Below are 13,738 nucleotides of genomic sequence, written 5' to 3'. Positions count from 1 at the left end.
GACACAGAGTGTTTGAGTGTATTATGGTAATACTCACCGTAACTGAAAGTAGACAGGCAGGTTCCATTTGTTCTGGAAGCTTGTATATGAAGGGTGTATTCTCAGTCTCTTCACACTGGCCTGTGAGCTACACTGTCGTTCAAACCTCTGCACAAACTCCATAGTTACACTGTAACGCTAAAAAGATGATAAAACGAAAAGGAAACGCAAGAAAGAATTATACAATCAAACCTTGCATTATGTGACCATACACATGCATACACAGTCTAATTGTGTCACTGCAGCTTTACCTCGTAGAATATGTCGGGGTTTCCAGGGTTAAAGATGTAGGCCAACCTTTCCTCTATGCCTTTGACCATCTCTGGCCAAACAGAGTTCACCAGGAAATCATAACCTGGCACTATGTCAGCTCTGTCACTGAGAATAAAGGGTACATTTAAAATATGCTTTGAAACTTTATTCAGTAGTCACTATTATAGCCACTGACTTACTTTGTGTTCGTAATACTAGTAGAAATTATCAGTTTTGTACAAAAATTGAAAGCCACTACTCAGTGAAACTATTAGAATATATTGTTTTTTGGCTTTTCAAAATTGTTCTCCCAAATTTTCAGAATTAGGACAAAAATATCCTATTTGACACAAATCTTAAACTTTAAATTTATCCCAAAATGTCCTTTTATTTGTCCCCAAGCATATGGCCAAGAAATGACATCACTTAACTAAAAAAAAAATAGCTACCAAAATGGTGTAAAGATAATCACATAACCTGGTTCATATATTAAATGCAAAGACACTGAATGTGCTTTGGATGAATACGCCCGTAACATTAATACCTGGATATGGCTCCTCCAGTCACCTCTCTGAGCAGTCTACAGTGGTGTGGAACAAACTCCAAAAGTCTAGAGTACATCATCTGAAGACCACTTGGACTGGACTTTACCACTTCTTCAACTATCACCTAAAGAAAGAACATGACAGGGGATTAAATGAATTTTGTATCTCTTTTTCAGTATTTCATCGAAATCTGTCTTTTTAAAAAGTCAGAATTTTCTCTGCCATATTTATTATAAACTAATAATGCTCCCATTCATGTTAGATAATATCTAAAACATAGTTACCCAAAAAGCTGAGGTATGTGTGTCACATTTACCTGGTCCATATATGGTTTGACGAGCACCTGTCCTACCAGGGCCTCAGCATCTCGAGTCTTGTCTACGGTGGCGTAAGTCCTCAAGCAGTGACGTACCATGTCCACATTCGATGTCTGCAAGCCCTCAATCAGCAGACCCTCCAGAGACTGCTGTAGCATAGACGTGATCCCTGCAATACGCTGGCAGAAGACATTCCCACTTGGTGCGGTTCGTTTTGTGCAGGTGTGAACACAGTAGTCATACTCAGGTGCAGACATAACCCCCCCCCCAAAAAAAACACTGAGACCCTTTGAAAAGAGTTAGTCTCAGTATGTTCCAAACAAACCCCAGTGCAGTTTGTTTTGGGGGTAAATGTGATCTAACCCCGATCCAGACCAACTACTAGGTGTGTGCTACAAGTTTGAGCTAAAGAATGAACAGATAGCCACGCATGCTTTGTATTCTTGATGTGGAAAGTTACTATAGATGTGCAAACCTCTGCACTAGCTAGCAACTAGCTGTGAAATGAATGTAAATTTTCCATTTTCTCACACAACACTTTCTTCCTGTCTTTACTTTTATGCTCCCACCCCAGACACATCTGGCCAATGAGCAGACTGAACTTTTTCACATGAGTTGTAGTGACACATTTGGGAGTTCACTTTGATTTTTCTCTGTGGGAACATATCCAAACCACAGAATAAAGCTACATGTTTACAAAGTCATCAACTGATTCAGACCAGAGTAAATGAATTATAGGTCTGCAAACACCCTAAGTGATTGGTTCATTAATACTTACAGGTCTGACTTTGTCCAGCAGGGGCATTCCTTTGCTCTGTACAGCGTGGAACTGCAGCTGGTTGAACTCTGTTGCAATCCTTTCTAGGATCTGTCCTGCTAACAAGGGGCTGTGAATAAAGAAAAATAAAAACCCTCACAATAAAAAAAATAATAATAAAAAAAAAGAGGATCTATGGAAAATGGTCTGACTCGCATGATAGCATTATGTCCCTACAAAGACCAAGCTCAACAAAACATAACTCCTGATGTGATGCCTGGGATCTGGTTTGAATTTTTCTTAATCATTTCAGATATAATTTAACAATCTACCAAGTAATACACAGATTGACTAGATTAGCATGTCAGCTCTCTACCTGCTGATCTCCAGAGAGCTGGATTCCTTGGAACTCTGTGAGTGAAGGATTTTCTCAATCTTCTCCACTGATCGTACAACCTGAATCAGCCTCATCACACACACCTGATTGATGGTGACAATGAAAGGGAGAACTGAGCTTGCTATGGGCTTAACATAAAATTAACACAAAATACAGTTTGGTCAAAGCATAAAGTCTGACCGTAAAAAGAGGAGCCAAACCTTTTTTTTCTGCAGGTCCTCGTGCTTCAACAGCTGGTTATCTATCGCCTGTATCACCTCACTAACACAGGACCGCAGACTCTGCAACAAATAGCAACCAGAGAAAAGTACTCAGTGGCAGGAAGTAATTACAGTCGGAAGTATATTTATTCAGACAAGAACGTACCATAACCTCCTCACGTAACTGTCCTAATGGCACAGAAAGCTGATTGAGTGCTTTGTCCATCCCAACCTAAGATGAAGGAGCAGATGTCAGATTAGGCCCAGGCTTTATTTAAGAATATTAAAACTGTAGGATTTGTTTAACTGTTCAGAAGCATATTAACAGACCAAATACTAGATTCGTAACTGTTAATAACAGTAAGTCACAGATATTTTGCGGAATACATTGCTCTGAAAAAAAAAAAAAAAAAAGGGAAAAGATGGAAATTCCTGTTATGATTTCTTGCCACAAGCTGACAATTTATAGTCAAACTTTGTCCAAAACAAATTTGTGATTCAGCATGGGAAAAGCCAGCGAAGGACACAAGAGCCCCAGCTGCACTCAAAAATGGCCAAGCACTGATGCAATCAAGAACAACCAATATTTGTAATGTTTATTATTATAATCTTAAACTCTGCAAAGATCTCCCAAAACTATCCAAATAATAATTCTTACTGAACAGTAACAATTATTTTTTACTGAGCAGTAACAATTATTTGGGTGCAAAAACTGCAAATAAACAGTGCACTGGCCTTGTCTGGTAAACCTCTCGACTATAAGTGGAAAACCCCATGTTTGGCTCTGCCAAAATTTGCCAACTTTGTGACGCAGCAGACTTTTGCGCACTTACCCTGTGACGATAACGCTGTGTGGACCGTGACTGATCAATGGTGGCTTGAATACCTTTTGGCATTTTTAAACCACAAGTGTAATAATTTATGAACATACTACAAATGAGTATTCATCTTTCTGGATAAGTTCTGCACCACAGAAATTCAGAGGATGGATACAGTTTGACATTTTCCAGTTAAAAATAATCATTAAAAGATACACCAAGAAAGATTTGTTTTACAGTTTCATCTCAAAGTTTTGAAGTCTAGTAAGCATGAAAAGTTAAAAACTTGAATGCAAGTTCAAGTTTTACGGATCTTACTTCAATAAGTAAGATCCGTAATCACTCATCTGCCTGCTTTCTTGGGTGTTCAGGCTGATACGCTGTCAAACTCAGTACAGCCATCATTACTTTAATCCAATCATTTTCTTGCCTGCTATCTCACACCAATCAGTCCCCATTCTATGTGCTTTAAACCTCACTGCTCTTCTATCTTTCTGCCTTTCAGGCAGCCGCCTTCTCCCCATTGCCATCTCACACTGATCACTTACAGCCCAATCCAAGCCTCCATCTTCATCTTCTCCTCTAGTTAGGGTCCTGTCATAACTTCTTACACTGCTAGGATTTTGTTCTGCTATGATGGGCTAGAGTCTAAACGCCAATTCAATTCTCTTTCTTACTAAATCATTGTTCCCAACGGCCTCTCCTTATTGAAACAGAAAAGTATGAAGTGCTCACATTTTCGAAGTTGAACCAGCAAAGGTTTGCTTGATTAGTTCTACAGATTTGGCCATTTTTCCATCACTTAATTTACAAATTAAATCATTGAGTAGATCTAATAACTGACAAGACATACATTCTGTTTATTTACATAAATAAAACAATACCTACCAATAATAATGACTGATTTATTAGCTACATTTCATCAAGGCAGTTTACAATTATGTTAAATTTTAAATTACACCAAGGGACATCCTCCTGTTGGCTACTGTTTCTAAACTTTACACATTTAAAATTACAGTTATTGCCATTAGATAACATGAATAACAACTGACCAGGTTGGTAGAGAGGTTAACAAAGTCTGCATAGTCCTTGTTGATGAGCTCCACCATGGCTGTTTTCAACAGCTTGTAGTAGAGCTCCAGGTCCTCTCTCAGTTCTTCCAGCTGGACCTGCTTCCGACACTCAGCCACAAACTGGTCAACGTCAAAGTCATCCTGCAGACACAAAGGGAAGAAGGCAGCATGCATTCAACGACACATTAACTCTGGTCACTTTGATAGGTACATCTTGGCCCTCCTTTTGGTTTGCGAACTGCCTTAATTGACTGGTAATAGACTGAACATAGATTCGGAAAGATCGGTGCCTTTCCTGTTCTTGCAATGAGTGGCACCCGGTGTGTGTGGTGCATTCAGAGATGCTCTTCTGCATAGTTTGGTTGTAACGTCTGGTTATTTTAGTTACTTTTACAGCTCTATCAGCCATTCTCCTCTGACATCGACGAGGAATTTTCACCCAGAGATCCGCTGTTCACTGCATATTTTCTCTATTTTTACACCATTCTCTGTGAACCGTATAGAGCAGGGGTGCCCAATCCCGGTCCTCGAGAGCTACCATCCTGCAGCTTTTAGATGCATCCCTACTCCAACACAGCTGAATCAAATGGTTTGATTACCTCTTCAGCATGCCATCGTGTTTGGCAAAGGCCTGATAACAAGCCATTCATTTGATTCAGCTGTGTTGGAGTAGGGATGCATCTAAAAGCTGCAGGATAGTAGCTCTCGAGGACTGGGATTGGGCAGCCCTGGTATAGAGGGTCGTGTAGGGAAATGCCACGTTTAAAGGCACTTTGATCACTCTCATCCCTCCTTTTGATGGTCAGTTTGAACTTCAACAAGCCAAGTCTAAACCTCGTCCACATGAGCAAACGCTTTGGATTACTGCCATGTGATTGGCTAATTACATATTTACATTTCTAAGTTAACAAGCACTTGGACAGGTGTACCTAACAAAGTGTCAGGTAAGTGCTCAAACTGCAATCCTCAGGCGTCGACTGTTTCACGCAGAAACGCCTGCATGTTGCCTGTTATTTAAAGTTACTCTGCTGGCTCGGTAAAACATTCATATCTACTGACTGGTAAACCTTTACTGACACAGGAGCATCAGAATGAACGTCCACTATCGACATTTAGCTAGCCTAATTCTAGCTAGTTTGACATCCTAACGCTTCAACTAGCATTTATACACTCTTACCTTCATAAAAACATCCTTATCGAAGCACAGAGAATCCGGTCCCTTTGGTAGATTCATTTTATAAGAAAACACAACTTGAAGCTACAGTCAGAGAAATGACGACCAGTCTTGAGCTAGCTGTAGTCAAGCTTCCGCAAACATGGCAAGCGCACCGACGAAGAAGACAGTGATTAAGATAATACTCCTGCGCCCCCTAGAGGCCCCATGCAATGTGACCACAGTACATTGAGACCGCAGGGGTCGCTGTTGAATATAACCTAAATATTTTAATATTTAAATAACTAAAATGGTTTGTTACTAATAATTTTGGATTTCAGAGTAGTCACATAAAATTGCTCAAAACTTTTAGGTGCTCAATTTTTTATTTCCAAATGCCATTTTGTTAATTTGCAGTATATAGAAAAAAAATAATAATTAAAACTAAATCCGCATTCACTGTGACAGTCCTTTCCAACATCAACAGCGTTTCTCTTTTCTTTGCAGTAGATATGAAAAGAAAAATCTACTTTAATCCATATATTGAGGTCTTGTTTAATTAATAATTCGCGATGGCCAAAAGATGAGTCTGTTTTCGCTAAAAATGCTTCTAAATATCAAAATTAATTAATAAATAATAGTTGTAATTTTATTATATCTATAATCTAATAAAATAATTTTGAATTTTAATTTTCCTCGTTGTCATTTTCTGCGTCCATCATTATTATTCTAGCACTGTATTATCGTTAGTCATCATAATCTTCCTTCACCTCAGCTTTAGCAGCTGCCATCAGCCGCACCGCTCCTGTCCGAGTTTGCTTTAGAAAGTGAAATCTTATTGGCTGGCGGTGCAGCGCTACGGCGTCAGGTGATTCAGTGCCAGCCACTACTCTCGCTATTCCTCGGAGTGGATAAATAACTCGCTGGTCTCTCAACCCGGATGCTGAGCCAAAACTATTGATGATTTTGCCCAGTGAGCAGCGCTGTGGGCAGAGCAAGGGGGCGGAAATATTCCAGTACCCTTGAAGCGGACAGCTGCCACCGGATCTACACTCTGCTGACCACCGGGCTTCGCATCCGAACCGGGACGGCAGGTGGATCATAATTCATACCAAACACAGGGGAGGGTGTGATCGCCACACTGAAGGCAAACACGTCTCCTGCTCCTGCAAGATCGTGACCACTTGCACGCCACTGAGGAGGTAGTGAAAGGGTGAGAAAGAGAGTGGAAGAAAGAGAAAGGGGGGAGGAGAGAGGAGCATCACTACAGAGAGAGAGATGGCGGAGTGCGGGCGGAAGGCGCTGTCTCTCCTGGAAGCGGCCCGCTCCCGGTACGAGAGCCTGCAGATATCCGACGACGTGTTCGGCGAGTCCGGGGACGACAGCAGCGACAATCCCTTCTACAGCACCTCCGGAGACTCCGACTCTGATAACTACATAGCCGAGGTAGGTGAGGAGGATCAGCAGCAGCAACAGCCACCGCAACAGCAGCACCACCACCATCACCACCAGAAACGAGGCGATAAGGAGAGTGGACACAGCGGGGGGACAGGAGGTGGCAGCGCAGCAGGACCCCCCGGCTCCCTATCCCGTAGTCAGGCAGAGGAGGAGGGCTGGACGGAGACTCTGCAGGATGTCACGGTCCCGCCGTACAATGATACATACGGTGAGGCACGATGGATGGGCTAATTTTTGCACTGGTGGGGAGCAAATGCTCACGGCTGTGTAGTGATTGGATAGACACAGACAGGAGTGCAGTCCGTGTTCACATTTTTCAGGTCAGGCAGGCCATTTCTGTTTGTCACAACAGCTACAAAGCAACTACTGCTTCTTCTTCTTCTTTTTTTTAAACAACTGAATACTGCTCTCGTTTTTATCTCTCTCCCTCTCTCTCTGTATGTGTGCGCTTCTTGCTTGTGTGTAGTGAGGAGAGTAACAGAGAGAAACATGACACATGCATCGTTAATTGCTTTATTAAGTTAATGGCAAAGGCTTAACCTTTGATGCATCACCCCTTGGTGCTGTTGTAGACATGCTGTCTTATGTGTATGTGCTCATGTTTCAGAGCTGTTTCGTTTAGAGAAACGGCATGAAGCCTCTCCTGGCTCCATGCACATGTATTATGTGCATATTTTAGAATAAAAAAATAAATAAATGGCACATTTTGTTGCATATAAACTCAATGTGCATAACAAGAAATATCTATGCACTTTGAAGAGCCACAACTTAACCTAGTATGCATGCCTTCTGATGCTATGTAGGTGTGTGCATTCATGCAGAACTAATGCACAAATGCCAGCCTTTGTCCACTGGTACCAACAGCTTAAATGTGAGACACAAGCTCAGAGAATCCTGATTTATTCATTCGGTTATTTTCCTTTTTAACTGCACACTTCTGCAGGTCTGTTTGTGTGTGTGTGTGTGTGTGTGTGTGTGTGCGCAAAGGAGAGACATTTGTGTGCATGAATCGTGACAGTTAAACAGCAGTGTGTGCACCCACACTGCTCCTTCCTCTCTACCACACCATTAGACTGTCAGTCTTAAGAACAGTATTTATTTATTTAGTCCATTATAGATCAGAGAGTGGGGTTTGGGGTTTATAGTGCAGCTCTTTCAGTCAAGCTATGTTTGGATTGGTTCTCCTTGTCCATCTTTCCTGCCTCCGCTGAAGCCAAAACGATTTGTGAGAATGCCATCCTGTTTCCACCGTGACAGGATGCACTGTTGCAGACTTGGAGGGGAATCGGCATATGGCTGTAGTAGATACGGACCAAGCCCCAGTGTGCTGGCACACTACCTAGTAGGAACACACTTATTCAAATGAATAAAAAGCCCTGGCTGTAGATAACCTGCCAAGATGCCACTGCAAAGTAAGTGAACAGCACTCGCTGTTTGCAAAGAATTGTTCCCAAGCTGTTCCAGTGCAGCAAACACCGAAATGTACTACATGATCATTAAAAAAAAAACCCACATATGAACAAATGAGATAAAGCTTTTAAATGTTGTTTTGGAGCTATTTGGTTCAACAAAAAGCCTGTTCCAATAAACACAATACTAAAAAAAAGACACATACTAAATAACATTTATTTCTGGATTTTATTTTATTTTTTTCAGATCCAGCTAACTTTAGTAATCCTGCTCTGGGATAATCTGAGCCTGGATATAAAGTGGTGTCTGTTTTAAGCACCCAAAATAGTCTGAACCAAGCTGCACTGAGCTGGGGTACCATAAGAGGTTCTTGCTGTGCCACAAATGTTAGAGGATGTTCAGTACTTCTACATCCTGGACTGTCTGACTCTATTTAGCTGTTGTGACTTTGTTGACTTAAGCTAGGGTGGCAGCAGGTGTGTTTGTATGGTCTGGTCTGATTTGTTAAAAATGCAGTCAGTGTCTGTTTGCACAAGCCACTGCAACTCTAGGCCTGCCATCCTGTATCAGGGTAGGTATGATTAAAAGCATGGATGTAGTACTGCCAGAGCGCATAATCACACTTCAGACCTCAAGTAGCCAAGACCTTACTCTGACTTAATCAGCCCGAACAGATAAGAATGACTCCATCCTGAGCAGCATGTCTGCATAAATGTGCGTCTCTGCAGATTTTAATGGCACGAATGACGTTTCGGCAAAGTCGGTCAGTGCCCGTCTGTCTGCCTGCCCATTTCTATGTCAGTCAGTGCGTGCTGACACAGGATGTTCATATGTAATATGCTGTCTTCAAATGAGTTTGTGATGGTTGCCCCTGCAGTGCGAGGCGGGTGGCAAATGACTAGACCAAAGATTATGAACCGTAGCTCTTAGATTATATAAGCACTTTATCATGATGTCGAAGGGAATTAAAGAACTATTTATTGCTTCACTTTGCTGAAGCTGACTGAAAGATTACTGCTCCTGTCCCTATGTCAGTTCATCTGCCTGACTGTGTATTGCTACCTTGTCTGCATGAGATCTCTCAGCCATTAAAAACACTTAGACAAAGATGCATTTTATTATATTTATACATAATATTCTCTATCAATCACATAAAGGTAGAATGCTGAAGTAATTGGACTAAACAACACAAATGAAAACGTTTTTGCTTAAAGACAGTAGATATTGTTTTATTTGTAAGTCAAAAAAATTTTTAATCAATAGTCGCGGTGGTGAGAAATTGCACTTAGGTGCTGTCTCTTTAATTTCCACTAAAAACTGAACTTGGAACACATTTAGTCTATGTAAGGGTTGATGCACTTCAAATACACAGTAATCTCTCCTACTAAATCCATGGCTATAAAAGCTCTACGAGACAGATGTTTGTCCTGGGACAATGGAAATGCCACAACAGCTGATAATCGCGAGGGATTATACCTGTCTGTGTGTGCACTGTAGGTGGATTTTTCTTTTGAGCAATGTGGGAAATCGATATTTATAGGACTGCCACATAGACTAGCATCAGCTGAAAGAAGAGTTATGTAAATGATTAATCCTGTTTCATCTGATTGATGCGGGCTGGACTGACGATGAGCTGGCAGGGCTACTCAAAGAGGAAGGTTGTGTTTGCTCAGCAGCAGCAGATGAGACAATTCTATTATCCAGGAAAATGACGAGTCCTTCCTCACGCTGTATTCGTACCTCCCTTCTGAGATGAGTCGTGTTAAATCATTTTGCCTCAGTAGATCTTCAGTCTGAACGTCTGATGTTTTTATTCAGGGGTGGACTGGAAGTCATGTTGAATATTACCTTCAGCTTTCAAGTCTAATTGGATGTGAATGAGTTGATCTTTGAGCTGTGCCCTGGCTATTTCTGTGTCTTGTCTGCAAGCATCAACTGAGTGGGAGTGCTTGTATCCCACTCTGTCTTTTCTACACTTCATGTCTTGTCCTCCTGCACACTTTTAACAGTGTACTATATAGGTTGAAGTCGTGTGTGTTATCGTTAAATCTGCAAAGAAAAGAGCCTTCATTATTTTAGTTGCAGCCAGCTACACAGGGCCTGAGAAGGGAGAGTAAAAGCCTTTTTTTTTTTTTATGTTGTTCTGAGATAATGAGATTGTGCTGTTCAATCGAGCCAAAAGATGTTCTGCTCAAAGTCCAAATTACCTCTCATGGATCCAACAACCTGAGAGTGAACCAAAGCCAGTTAACTACACTGAGTATTGACTGTGTGGCTCCAAAGCTACATCCAAAGGCAGACGGACGGAGAGCTTTTTAAATGGGAGATAAATGTTATCTCGTCCTTAACCAGCGAGGGAGAATAATTAGGTCAGGCAGAAAAGTCCCGACTACGCTTCACTGTTGCTGCCATTAGCACATTTTAGAAAACAGCTCTGATTCTTTGTTGATTAATTTTAGTTAAATTACCTATTTATCCATTGCCTTTAGCTAGTTTTGCTGCTAATTCATTAATTATGCCATTTCAAACATTTATACCGCAGCTGATGAACCTTTTTTTTTTCATATTTGAGCATTTATCTATTGCTTTTAACAATTCTTTGATGTTAATGTTTGTGCATACAGTTATTTTAATTGTGTCAGGGCTTCTTTACTTTAAGCCAACAATTTAAGTTTTCGTTCAGTACTTTAAAGGATGGATCAGTCCCATCTCCATATTTTACAGTTTAACCGCGTCCTTATTTATCTTATGTTGGGCTAACTCTCTTCAGATTGGCAGCACCTGACAAACAGAAGGTTTGAACAGCATGTGTCTAGAGCTGTGGGTTGTGAACACCATATTAAGAGTATTCCCTGTATTTGACAATGTCTAAAAGTAGCGGGAAAAAAAACGACTCAAACAGTGTTGTTATTTGAAATTTTGGCCACGTGAGTGTTATTTTGAATGTTTATTCTTTAAGCTGTTAGCCACAGTCTGGCATAGAGACCAGTTGGCGACTTCTTAGCAACCACCGCTTCCTAGGGAAAATTGTGCATACCTCAACCAGTTAGTGAGTGGTTGCTGGCAGTGACTAGGTGAAACTGATCTAAAAGGGATATACGGTGCTGCACAGACAAGTTTCTTGTGAGCGGTTTGATCATCAGCGCAATTAGCATGGTTCATGTCACTGTCACTTCACAGCCACCTGTTCTCTCTGCCTATGTGACCAAGGCCTACACTTTTAGACATCTCTTTAAGTTGTTCTTATGCTGCAGTTTCCAAAAAGAAGCTTCTTGCTTGATAACATAGACTTTCAATAGATTTAAGTAGTACATTATAAGGACTAAACACTGTACACTGATCACACAAACTTTACAACCACACACAGATGAAGTGAAGCTTCTGTGTTATTCCACAGGTTTAGATACATTCAAATTTCATTAATAAAAAGGCAAATCATTCTGGATAAACAAATTAATCAGTCAAATTAATTGAAATAGTGCAGATGTTTTTTAATGGCTCATGGCTCGCAAACATTAAAGCGTGATTTTGACTTATTGCCTGCCGTAACACAAAAGCAACAAGACACTGAAGCCTTCCGCAAGCATAGAAATGCCACACTTTGACTGGCACCACAGTGTGGTGGCTGTCAGGTCATGTAAACTTTCTAACTGCTGCCCTGGGCTTATGACATTCATACCCAAAAGCTGCTGATGCACGAAGTGTACTGCGTTCCTCTGTTTGCACTGAAGCACCGCAGCAATTTCCTAATGTTGTAAACCTCAACATCTGGCAATAAAACCCCATTCTGATTCTGATTCTGATGTTTTGTTTTTTGGGGGTGTTTTTTGCTACAATGTAACACCTAAAATTAATTGATGCTTTATGTTACTCTTCTCAAGATTCTTTTGAGATATCACTGGAGTTTATATAAGGAAGAATGAGCCTGTGTGCATCCCACACAGCTTTGAAGATGACAGCTCAACAAAATGATATTTTATTGTGTCAAAAAAAACCCTTCTACTCAGCAAAGTCAATCAAATTGAAGGCTTCGTACCAAAGTTAAAAAGCTGGGCGTAAGTGACAGTGCTGTGTGTGACTTATCCCATGTGCGATTCTCTGTCTGTCAATCAGCATAATTTTTTTTGTCATAACATTTCACTTTTGTCCTTTTTCCCAACACAGGACCTGCTCAAAAGATGCCAGCCACCGCTACAGCCTTGGACTTTTTCCAGCTCTTTGTCCCGGACAACTGCATCCAAAACATGGTCACTCAGACTAACATGTATGCCAAGAAGTTTCAGGAGCGGTTCGGCTCAGACGAAGGCTGGCGTCCCGTCACGGCCCAGGAAATGAAAGCGTTCCTGGGCTTTGTCACCTCCACCAGTGTGCACCGCTGTGAGTCAGTGCTCAGCATCTGGAGCTCGGGCTTTTTCAGCAACCAAAGCATCGCCTTGAAGATGAGTCAGTCGCGTTTTGAGAAGATCCTCAAGTACTTCCACATTGTGGCTTTCCGGCCATCACAAGGAAGCAACCAGGGCCTTTACAAGATCCAGCCCTTCCTGGACTCGCTGCAGCAGTCCTTCAGCTGCACTTTCAGACCATCACAAACACAGGTGTGTGCGTTGCGACAGGTGGCGTTTTCTTCAAGCCTCTCTTGATATTTTTAGATGCTTTCTTTCAGCTGGCAACAGATTCTTCTTGCCTTTAGGAGCACCACATTTTAACAGCACAGCTACATTTTATTATGCCTCATGAATTGCGTAGTATAAAAAGAAACGACCAAAGTTCCAGAAGTCATTTACAGGTGATGATGTTGAGGAAATCACTTTTTAGTCATCCACATCCAAAGTTTTGCTGTGTCAGCATGTTTATGTGTTCCAGTGCAATATTAACTTTCTGACCTGGAGCCATAACACATTTACACAGATGCAGAATGAGAAGGAAGAGGACAGTAATCAGTAGGTGGGGTATGAGTTGCATGTAGGTGTAGTTGCAAGGGGTATGCCAAGAGATTGTCTTATACATAGTTGTAATTTAATTAGTTTATCTCTTCTCTGACAAAATCATTTGAGCTATTTAGTTTTAGATGTAAAGCAAAAGAGAAATTTGTTGAATGACTGCTTTCAATTCAATTTGTATTTATTCAGCACCAGATCACAAGGCCAGCCATATAGCTGAGAAAGCTATATGCAGTGCTGCAGTTTCACTGGAGGATATGTTTAAATATGGTAAATGGACTGGTTCTTATGTAGCACTTTTCTACTCTCACTGAGCACTGAAAGCGCTTTATACAACTCGTGCATTCACACAAGCACTTTATCTAAGGCTTTTTTTAGT

General features: G+C 41.1%; 2 protein-coding genes across 3 annotated transcripts in view; one reads left to right on the top strand and one right to left on the bottom strand.

Annotated features, from left to right (window-relative positions):
- The window catches only part of cog2 (component of oligomeric golgi complex 2), a 10,065-nt gene extending 4,299 nt beyond the window's left edge, over window positions 1-5,766 (bottom strand). Inside the window, exons 1-10 of one of the 2 annotated variants that reach the window (XM_005727410.2) lie at window positions 5,576-5,766; window positions 4,378-4,539; window positions 2,674-2,739; window positions 2,508-2,588; window positions 2,287-2,390; window positions 1,932-2,040; window positions 1,153-1,332; window positions 836-960; window positions 291-417; window positions 38-177 (exon numbers count right to left, since the gene is read on the bottom strand). In XM_005727410.2, the coding sequence (XP_005727467.1) occupies window positions 38-177; window positions 291-417; window positions 836-960; window positions 1,153-1,332; window positions 1,932-2,040; window positions 2,287-2,390; window positions 2,508-2,588; window positions 2,674-2,739; window positions 4,378-4,539; window positions 5,576-5,632 (1,151 nt within the window). In that variant the 5' untranslated portion in view covers window positions 5,633-5,766. Of the gene's footprint in view, window positions 1-37; window positions 178-290; window positions 418-835; window positions 961-1,152; window positions 1,333-1,931; window positions 2,041-2,286; window positions 2,391-2,507; window positions 2,589-2,673; window positions 2,740-4,377; window positions 4,540-4,693; window positions 4,940-5,575 lie in introns of those variants that run through there. The other variant, XM_005727409.2, reaches the window with a different exon arrangement.
- Window positions 5,767-6,346: 580 nt separating this feature from the next.
- pgbd5 (piggyBac transposable element derived 5) overlaps window positions 6,347-13,738 on the top strand; it is a 21,710-nt gene continuing 14,318 nt past the window's right edge. Inside the window, exons 1-2 of the mRNA XM_005727411.2 lie at window positions 6,347-7,217; window positions 12,584-13,014. Coding sequence (XP_005727468.1) covers window positions 6,830-7,217; window positions 12,584-13,014 — 819 coding nt within the window. The 5' untranslated portion in view covers window positions 6,347-6,829. The remainder of the gene's footprint in view (window positions 7,218-12,583; window positions 13,015-13,738) is intronic.

The sequence above is a fragment of the Pundamilia nyererei genome, unplaced genomic scaffold (genome assembly GCF_000239375.1).
Source record: "Pundamilia nyererei isolate P.nyererei 1_Seehausen unplaced genomic scaffold, PunNye1.0 scaffold00024, whole genome shotgun sequence".
NCBI classification, from domain to species: domain Eukaryota; kingdom Metazoa; phylum Chordata; class Actinopteri; order Cichliformes; family Cichlidae; genus Pundamilia; species Pundamilia nyererei.
The sequence above is the reverse complement of the archived record's forward strand: the minus strand, read 5'-3'. Positions and strand labels throughout refer to the sequence as shown.